The sequence below is a fragment of the Scylla paramamosain genome, chromosome 3, assembly GCF_035594125.1.
Source record: "Scylla paramamosain isolate STU-SP2022 chromosome 3, ASM3559412v1, whole genome shotgun sequence".
Lineage (NCBI taxonomy): Eukaryota > Metazoa > Arthropoda > Malacostraca > Decapoda > Portunidae > Scylla > Scylla paramamosain.
Window position 1 is genome coordinate 40,894,971 of NC_087153.1, and position 10,734 is coordinate 40,905,704.

A 10,734-nucleotide genomic window follows, 5' to 3' on the forward strand; every position below is an offset into this window, starting at 1 on the left:
ATTGGTGATTCAGATTCCTTGTTAAAATATCACAGGCATTATAAAGCCACCCTTGAAAGCCACAGTAATTTCCACTTCAGCTTGTTGATAGTGCAGAATTCATGTTAAACTATTATTAGACTCACCAAGACGCCTTTGAACATTTCAGTATATTACTAGAATCATGAAAACGCCCCAGAAAACCCTAATAATTTATACTGTAGCCTGCTCACGATGCTGAATCCTTATTAAACTATCACTAGAATCATGAAATCACCCTCGAAAAAAACCTTAATAACTTCCAGTACATCCAATACAGCCTGTTAAAAGTAGTGGAGATAGGACGCCGAAACATTAGCACGGTCCCCAGCCCCGCTCAGTGCACCGTCCAGCGAGCAGCGGGCAGCGAGCGGAGAGCCAGCAGGCCTCCGTTACGCCATAAGGCCGACCGGGAGTGGAATAAAGAACGGTCCGCGGCATTGTTGCGGTGGGCGGCGAGGCTCCAAGCAGCACCGCACGCGTGACACAATGGAGAGCGGCTTCCGGAACACCTCGCGACCCCGGAGACAAATTGACACTCTCACTCTCACTCTCACTGCCACTCGCTGCTGGTCAAGCCTGAGGGAAGGGAGAGAGGCAGGAAGGCGCTAAGAACTAGAAGACTTGAAGGTGCCTGGTCTTTTCTGCTGAACAAAGAGAAACTGAAAGAAAAAGAAAAAAAATTGAATCTGAAAAAAATACAAGAAAAAAAAATACTTATGCCGGTTAATTTTAGGCCAATAAGTAGCAAGTCTTAGCCAGTGACAAGACGAACAGACAAGTAGTTGGGTTTAGGAAGGGGGATAAAAACCCAGGGAGGAGTTAGGATTCTTTTAATCTCTAACGTTTCGGCTGAATAGCCATCCTCAGAGAGACAGTCTCTCTGAGGATGGCTATTCAGCCGAAACGTTAGAGATTAAAAGAATCCTAACTCCTCCCTGGGTTTTTATCCCCCTTCCTAAACCCAACTACTTGTCAACATGAACAATTCACGAACAGACAAGTTTCTCAGCTGTGTCTTAACCACTGCTGCTGCCTCTGACACACGCCCACGCTGCCGACAAATTATAAAGAAAAAAGCGTCCAATTATATTATCCAAGTTAAGAATAGCTTACACAGATGGAAGAAAGAGGTGGTGGGGGGAGGGGAACAGAGACTTGTTCACCAGTGTTTTTCTTTTTGTTTATCAGTGACAGATGGAAATATTTATTAATCAAGATGTTTTACGTGTAGTTAATTTGCTAAGAAGACTTGAAGAAACTGTAAACATGATGGCGAAATTGCGCTCTCTCTCACTCTTACACACACACACACACACACACGCACACACATGGGAAGGGAAGGGTGGGGGAGGGGCGCCGTTCCCCCGCCCGTCTAGCTCCGCCAGCTTGGGCCTAACAATAGTCGTGTATGACTCACTCAGGAAACAAAAGCTCGAGCCAACAATTATTGCTTTGTCCCGGCAGCGCGCGCCGCCGCCGCCACCCTGGGCCAGTTGGTCCCGGGGCGGCGTGAATGGCACGGTTATGGTGGAGAGTTTTGTGGCGCGGGATGTACGGATGCCGGGTCATTATGGTAATGGAAGGGAACAAAGGCGTCGCTCTGTGGCGCAGGCTTACTTGGAACACTGTATCACATGTGTGTGCGGGATTAAAAGTCCCCGTGTGGTTGAGGTAAAATGGTATTTATATTAAGTGAGGCTCAAAGTTTCCCTGTTAAACTAATGTGTATTTCTTCCCGTTGTTACAGACGAGGCGAGGCAGTCCGGGGCCCGCGTGTTGGTGCACTGTCAGGCGGGCGTGTCTCGTTCCCCCACCATCGTCATCGCCTACCTAATGAAGCACACGCGCATGACCATGGTGGACTCCTACAAGTACGTGAAGGCTCGCCGCATCATCATTTCCCCGAACCTCAACTTCATGGGCCAGCTGGTGGAGTGGGAGACCGCCCTCCAGGCCAACAAGACCGAGGCCGACTGCAAGCCTTGCCACCAGTGTCAGTGGCAGCGGCAGGAGGTCAAGAAAGTCCCCAACGCGTGCCAAGTATGACAGTCGCCCTCTGAAAACAGAGCGGAGGAGCCGAGCACGGGCAGCTTGAGTCACAGGAACACGGAAGCGGACACGGCGTCCGGCAGTAGGCTGGGGGAGTGCGGCTGCTGGATCAGGCCGGATGAAGGTGCTCTGCTCACCGCTCCCCAAGTGCCTGCCGCCGCCTCCCAGCACCTCACCTCGCTCGCCCAGCAGCTGCACTCCAGCCTGCACGCGCACCCGCTCACCAGGCTGCTTCTGGATGATTTGGAGGTGGACCTGGAAGCCGAGCAGAGACTTCAGGCAAGCGAGACAGGCCTCTCTGCCCCCCGAGACCTGACTGGCAAAGGCGTGAGGCGTGACACGGGTGAAGTCAGACTCCAGGCCGCCAAGAGGTGCGACTTCGGAGACACTCAGTACGAGGACGCCAAGGAGGAGGGCGAGGGTGCCAGCGTCGCCAAGAGGCTGCGCACCGAGCAAGTGTTCTGAGTCAGGAAATCCTGCGTGGTGATCAAATCAAAGCCTCAGTCAGGGCCTCGAGGCGCGTGTGTGTGGCGGTGACAAGCTGGCTTGTGGTGGCTTGTGTGGGCGTGTGGCGAGTGTGTGGCCCTCAGCAGACTGGAACGTTTGAATCAAGGAATCAGGAACCCCTCCAGCCTTGGACTTCCAACGCGGGATTAATTTCCCCACACTGTTGTCGACGACTGGTAGGAAATGTTGACACTGAAGGTTGTGAATAACAGTCAAAACTCCATCTTCCTTCTTCATCAAAAGTGTACTACGTGTTTTGTTCCGTAATAGCGTAAGGGAAGTTCAGGAACACAGTTGGTCTCAGGAGCGACTCGGTGATTGCGTGAATGAATGTGTCACGGGGAGCGGGGCGCGAGGAGACTTCCTCAGGCGGGCAGCTGTTTCTGACGCGGCAGTTCTGACAGCGCAGTATTAGTACAGTAACAAAAAAGAAAAACGAAAAAAAAAATACTTGCCTTAACTAGCTTGTTGGACTGTAGCGATCCAGGTTACTTGACTAGTTGTTTATAACCCTGTTTGTCTTAGGTGACAATTCTACATTGCCTTATCGAGAGCCTTTTCTCAATAGTTTCTGACAAATATGATGTGATAGTCTCCCTGAGCCGGGTAGCTTTGGGTGCTCGTGCCCCCGGGCCAGTTCCTCGTCCACCTCCCTTCCTCTCTCTCCCTTCCCTCCTCCCTTCCTTCCTTCCTCGGGGCGCCAGCATCGTGGTGGCTGCCAGCTCGTTGCACTGACCAAGCCTCAGGTGACGGCCGAGGGAGGTGTCGGCACACGGTCACCAAGACTGAGGTGCCTGACGAGGGAATACAAGAAAAATGCCGTTATCGCCGCTCGTGACTTGCCGGGCAGCCCTACACAGCAAGGCGGATCAGGGGATAGTTTATCAGTTCACGTAAACTATTGCTCTCTGGATGCGTTTTTGCGGTCCCTCCTCCAGCAAGAGTCGTGACGGCACCAGGAACGCTCTTGCCCTTGTTGTGCGTGGTGAGGGAAGCCGAGGAAGACCTGAAGGCAAGCACTGGGCGCCACGAGGCTCATGTCCCGGTGTGACGCGGCCCTCGGAGCGGCGGACAGCAGCGGGGCGACGCGTGTACTTACGATGCCTTCACTCATTCAGGGCGATTTGTAAGGGATCTGATGTATTTACTACTGTGAGTGTGTCAGCAGTCAGTGGAGTTTGTATTACGGCGTTTTTTTTATGTTAGAGTTATGTAGTAATAACCGGCTGAGTTGTGGTGAGCCAAGTGGCTGCCAAGCGCCGCACTCACTCAGGAAGCAGACAGGTGGCCGCCGCGCCGCCCTCGCAAGGCTCACTCTCTCCAGCAGACCACTTCACTGCGGATCTTTCTGTCTACCCATCTCTCTATATAGAAATATATACTGTATAAATATGTTATATATATATATATATATATATATATATATATATATATATATATATATATATATATATATATATATATATATATATATATATATGCCAATTTACTTCAAAAAGTCTTATTATTTATGACACTTAGAATTTTTAGTACAAATGAAAATATTTACACTAGTTTTTAGTCTGCAGTAAATAAATTGAAGTATTGTGCCACTTGAGCTGTCCTTACCCCTAGTGATGACGGTGCCGCCGCGTGCGTGCAGGCCTCGGGGCGGCCGGTGGGGCGCGGCCCAAGATGGGTTGGAGTTGTTCTATAACGAAAACTAAAAAGAAGAAAAAAAAAGTTCTAGTCTTGTATAATTAGGATTACTTATTTTTTATCCAGTCGATTGTATTTATTACCCATGATTGAGTTCAAATCATGATTATTTATTACCTAGGAAATACAGGATAAGCTTTATATATCTACCCATTAGTGAATAAAACAAGACAAAATAAATGTTCATACACACGCACCTACTCTCTCTCTCTCTCCCCTGGGTTAGTACTAAGGAGGGGCGGGGCGGGCCTGAGGCGCTAGGGTGGCTTCCTGGGGCTGCTGAAGGACGCTCCGTGCCGCCGTGCGCCAGATGACTCGCGTCTGTGCTGAGACTGAAATATTGGACGCTGTGCTCTGAAGTGTATGCTGACGAGGTAAATGGGGGAATGGTATGCTCGCTCCAAAGTTTTTTTTTTTTTTTTTTTCACTGAGTAAATGGAGTGGACATGTGGAGGGAGAACACAAGCAACACAGGCAGGTGGAGTGAGGTAAGTAAGGTGACTGAGCAACGTCTAGAATCAAGTGAGTGATAACGTAAATATGAACTTTTAAGAAAACCCTCACTCAGCATCACGAAATTCAGTTATTACATCTTAGAAAGCACTGCACACGTCTTGAAGCACCGAAACACAACAAACAAAGCCAAAAATTCATATACCACAGCCTTGAAATACACAAACACAAATAAAAATACCGAAACACAATAAACAATTCCCAAAACACGCGTCGCCTATAAAGTTCCTCGTTTTCTGTGTTGAAATCACCTCTCTTCAGTCCCTAGAGGGCGCGCGTGACTCCAAGAATGCAACGACAAATAGAGTTGCGCTTCCTTTACCAACTTTCCCCAGACACTCATTGAATACACGTCATTATTACCCAGACCCCCTCGTGGCAGGTACGCGGGGTTCCTGTTGCACCCCCTCCCATATATATTCCTTAACCGCTGCCTGACACAGAGGCTTCGTGGAGAATTAAGTGAATAAGCAGAGGTGTTACGGTCTGACACAGAGACGGAGGATGGAGGGGATCAAAGGGAAGTGTTACGAGTTACCAAGTCTGCTGGAGTTAAGGTGAGTGACTGAGTGACTGGTGACGGTGGTGATGAAGCTCAGTAGGTGAGATGAATGACTGTGTGGTGAAATAAACTCGGACACTGCAAAGAGTAATTTTGTAAATATGTTGCGTGTTACCAAAAATTCTCGCTGTGCTTGAGGCGAGTGAGTGAGTGTAAGGTGACAAAGAATAATCGTGTGGTGGTGATAACTCGTAATGGGGATGTGATAGGTATTAAGACTGCTGGGGCTATTTGAGAGTGACGAGTGTTTGGTGCAGTAAACTCTCAAACACAGTAATGAGTAATTACGTGATGATAAAAACTCGTTGAGTGACTAAATAGATGTTGAAATGGCTTCAAACACAAGATTTGAGTGCATGCCAGGTGAAGCTCAACAAAGTATTGAATGAATGTCTTGGTGATCCAACACTTGTATCAAGATAATGAGTGTGCGTGCATGGGGAAACGGACGCAAACGTGTATGATGGGACTGCCTGTATGATTAATTGCGTGCGTGGTGAAAGAGCCTTAAAACGAACGTGGTGGGACACAGACAGTAGTTGAGTGGTTATGTGCGTGACGAAACGGACCCAAACGTCTGCGATGACTCATTACGTGCATGGCGGAACACAAGTACAGAGTAATGAGTCCACGTGCATGATAAAATGGTCTCATACCTACAAAGTTGCGTTGTTTGTGATTGCGCTGTCTTTTATCTAGTGACGGCCCATTACAGTGAAGACGGCATACAGAGACGACATCCACGCATGATAAAAGCAGTGGTCACTCACTCAAACGCACAATAACGAGTAACTACGTGCATGATTAAAGTCTTCAATGTAGTAGTCGATGTTTTCTATAGGTATGTGAACATCGAACGACTAGCAAACACTTATTCTATGACCACAAAATCATTGGCTTTACTTATCCTCGTGAATTACTTAGAGGTCGGATTTGGAGCAACGAACGACTGCACCCAATTGTTGTTCGTCTTGAAGAAATGAGTGTAATGGCTGTTGCCTCGTTCAGATAGCCGTTAACCACTAGAAAGTAATTTCTTAAATATCCATTAGCACTTTTTTTTTTTACATAGTTACTGCCTCTTGATGAATAGCCATTAGCTCTATAATTAACTAACAGTTATTACCTCATATTAAATAGCCATTAACTCGTAGTGGTTGCTCTTTTAGAAAGCCGTTGTGTCGTTTAGTCTTGTTTATGGTTAATGTGTCGTTTACTCGTATGTAGCTGTTGTTTTTGTAGTCAGTCTCGTTGAGGCATCCATTGACCTCTACAGACAGCCACTACCTCAAGATAGCCAATGATCCCTCTAGGTAACCATTGCCTTCTTGTAATGGCCATTATCCCTTACAGAAACCCATTTATTCCCCTCCTTCACCCATTACCTCTCATAAATACCCATTAGCCCTTAGAGAAACTCCTTAATTCCCACACAGACTACCATTGAGCCTTATGAACAGCTAGTGACCCTCATTCAAATACGCATTACCTTCTTTGAATACCCATTAGCTCGTACAGAAACCTCATTAGTCTCCCACAGACAGCCACTGAGCCCTGCTGACACCCTCGCTGCCCAGTCGTACCCGCGTGTCCCAGACTGTCCCTCCAGTCACCTTTAGACGAATGCAGATGTTAAGGCTGGTGACTCAGGACTTATTTTAGGAGATGAAACAATACCCAGCCAGATGTGTCGGTGGTCAGGCCGCAGCCACAGTGATCAACATGAGGCAGAGGCCCCGCACGTCGCCCCGCTCCCGTAAGGTGACTGCTGGCGAGGCGGGAACTGCTTGCATGCTGCTCACTCTTCTCCGCAGCTTATTACTCATGTGGTGTGTGTATGTGTGTCTATTATTAGCGTGTGTTTGTTATGGGCGTGTTGTGTTGTTACAGGGTATTGAGAAGTGATGAATAAATGAATAGATAAATACATGAATAGATAATGATACTACTACTACTACTACTACTACTGCTACTACTACAACCACCTTAATAATAATGATAATAATAATAATAATAATAATAATAATAATAATGATTCAGCAAATGCAGCTCCCAAGATTAATGGATAAAGAAGACAGACATGGGAGTTGCAGATGTCACGAAGGTCAATCTCGTTTTAATTTGCGTTTTTTGTTGGGAATTTCCTCGTATAATTATTTTGGTGGGTAGAGGCCTTATTTTTTTCCTCATTTGATCATCTCTTTCCTTGGTCAGACTTCCTTGCATAACAAAAAAAGGAAAAATAAAAAGGAATAATAAAGAATAAAAAGAAAAAAGAAAAAGGCTATGGTAACATTCGAAGCTTTTGGCAACACTTCGGAGCTCCGGAACACGTGTTAAGTGCGTTTTTTATTTATTTTATTTTATTTTATTTTATTTTTTTTTATTTATTTATTTTTTATTTATTTATTTTTTTTTTTTTTTCTCCCTCTCGAGCCGCATGTGTTGCTGAGTGGAGAAGGGCAAGGCGTGAGCAGTGTGGCGGGAGGGCTAGGAGAAGGAAGACTCGAGGATAAAGGAAATTACTTCATAGATCCCCACTCGTGTGATCATCAGTGAGGAAGGGAAGGCATTCTAGGAAACGCTGCGATTGTGATGAACATACCAGAGAAAGTGTCGTAGAATGGTTCAGAACATTATAATTTCCTAATGTTGAGAGTTTGAAGGGTAGCAGTTAACCACGTCATTAAAGTCTTGATTCACGACTTCATCGGGGCGCTGCTCATGAAATCTCTGAAGTTTCGTTAATTCTGATTTTGTGATGAAAAGATCAGAGGAGTTGAGTGTCTTAGAATGGCTCGGAACGTCATAGTTGTTTAGCATCGTTAAGAATTCAGAGACAAACGCGAGAAATTTACCGTCACGTAAGGTTTGAGGCAAATAGTGCCTCTTACCCTTCCCCTGGGACTTTGTGTATGGGGTAGGGAAGCTAGGTTCTTTCCCCGCCGCCGTTACATTCCCTCTCTTTGCTGACCGGTGCCCAGTTTAAGGCCAGATAAGTTCAGGGGTGAGTAGTCGTCCCAGAAAATTTCAGACCGTGACTAGGACCGAACCCGAGACTTCTTGAGACTTGTTTTAGTGAAGCTCGTTATCACTTCAGCCGCCACGCTTTGTTTAACGCCAAAGCCTGAGCCACGATGTTTTCTGTAAGACTTAGGCTTATTTATAAAGTCAAGCCTAGGTTATCAGTATACAGAGATAGGTAACTTATTATTTCTATCCAGTCTTTGTTCCCTTTGTGTGAAAAAAAAAAAAAAAAAATATATATATATATATATATATATATATATATATATATATATATATATATATATATATATATATATATATATATATATATATATATATATATATATATATATATATATATATATATATAGTGAAGCTCATTATCACTTGAGCCGCCACACTTTGTTTAACGCCAAAGCCTGAGCCACGATGTTTTCTGTAAGACTTAGGCTTATTTATAAAGTCAAGCCTAGGTTATCAGTATACAAAGATTGGATAGAAAGGTAACATTATTTCTATTCAGTCTTTGTTTCCTTTGTGTGAAAAAAACAACAACTTTCCTTTGTGTGGAAAAAAACTTTATATATATATATATATATATATATATATATATATATATATATATATATATATATATATATATATATATATATATATATATATATATATATATATATATATATATATATATATATATATATATATGTTTTTTTTCCACACAAAGGAAAGTTGTTGTTTTTTTTCACACAAAGGAAACAAAGACTGAATAGAAATAATGTTACCTTTCTATCCAATCTTTGTATACTGATAACCTAGGCTTGACTTTATAAATAAGCCTAAGTCTTACAGAAAACATCGTGGCTCAGGCTTTGGCGTTAAACAAAGTGTGGCGGCTCAAGTGATAATGAGCTTCACTATATATATATATATATATATATATATATATATATATATATATATATATATATATATATATATATATATATATATATATATATATATATATATATATATATATATATATAAAGATTCGTAATTCAGTCATGTGGACTTCATAGCAAAATGAACAAATCTTCAGTAAGGTAATCGTATCCATGTACGTGTCAATCTTTCTGGAACTTCAGTAGAGATGAAAACTAAAGCCACCGTAAACTACAAGCATCCGGAGCGAAGCGGTTAAGTGTATGACTAGATATACTGTGAATATCTCGGGTGTTTCCTCTACCCAGCGTAAGCCAGCTCCATGAAGGGGATGATCCGGCCAACACTCTTACATCTGTCACACGCGCTCGCACAGTTCTCTCTCACAACTCTCCACCCCTCTTACTCTCAAGCACCGCAACGAACACATCACTTTCCTATTTCTTACGTCTCTCTCTCTCTCTCTCTCTCTCTCTCTCTCTCTCTCTCTCTCTAGGTGGAAACGGGGAGGCAGGAATGTTGAGGAAGGTTGAGCTGAGAAGACTAAGGACTACGGAAAGGAGGAGTGTAGAGAGATGAATTAGGAAAGAGAAGAGAAGTGAAATGAAGAGGAGGGTTAGAGGGAGAGACGTGGAACTGAAGATTGCAAGATATGGGGGAAACCTTGATATGCTGGGCTGTCATGCTAAATTTACCCAAAAAGTCCGTATTTAGTGGACTTTACAGATAAACTGCTTAGTATTACCATGTACTAAGTGTGCAGCGATTTTAGCGTAATCTGAGACTGTACAAGAGGGAACATTGTTTGAGGTGAGGTATGGATATACTCTCATACCTGCAATATCAACTTAACTAGTGTTCTTTCCTCAGCTGTCCACCAATCCAAGGCAAAGATCATGACTAGTGAAGAAAGATGAGCAGGCAAGGACAAGCCACCTTAACCATGACTAGTATGAAGCTCAAGTCACCAACACTTGTAGGTCACCATCTCCCTACTATGAAGCACAAGTCACCAGGTCATATAGTAAGTACTGCTCCTCTGTATCTCAGTTCATTCTTCCTAGATCTCTGTGTATTGGGTTAAGTAAAGATCAGAGAAGTGACTCCATGTATACCTGTCCATATAGGTACCTTATCTTCTTATCTTTCAACATGTCAGTCCTGTCAGCATTCCACCATCAGCCGTCTCTTTTCAAATACTGATAATGTCTCTTCGTTACGAGTGGGATAATCTTGTGGGTGAAGTAGAGTGGTCCATGACACTTGTTGTCCCTTTCCACCAGGGGCCTGCCAGGCTAAGAGTGTGAATAATTGTGTGTATGTGTGTGGTGTTTTCTTTACTGGTCCATCCCATGTAGGATTGTTGGCCTGGTAATCTTGTGCACTTGGCAAAACTTGTTTAATTTTCTTGACACCATGCAATTTAAAACCACCATCCTTAGTGAATGCCTCAG

At 44.2% G+C, this 10,734-nt stretch overlaps 1 protein-coding gene across 3 annotated transcripts in view; it reads left to right on the forward strand.

The window, feature by feature from the left end:
• LOC135096287 (dual specificity protein phosphatase 10-like) overlaps positions 1-10,734 on the forward strand; it is a 36,061-nt gene that overhangs the window by 24,622 nt on the left and 705 nt on the right. The window contains exons 5-7 of one of the 3 annotated variants that reach the window (XM_063997686.1): positions 1,769-5,345; positions 6,891-7,179; positions 10,151-10,304. In XM_063997686.1, coding sequence (XP_063853756.1) covers positions 1,769-2,067 — 299 coding nt within the window. In that variant the 3' untranslated portion in view covers positions 2,068-5,345; positions 6,891-7,179; positions 10,151-10,304. The remainder of the gene's footprint in view (positions 1-1,768; positions 5,346-6,890; positions 7,180-10,150; positions 10,305-10,734) is intronic. The other 2 variants (XM_063997677.1, XM_063997667.1) reach the window with 2 other exon arrangements.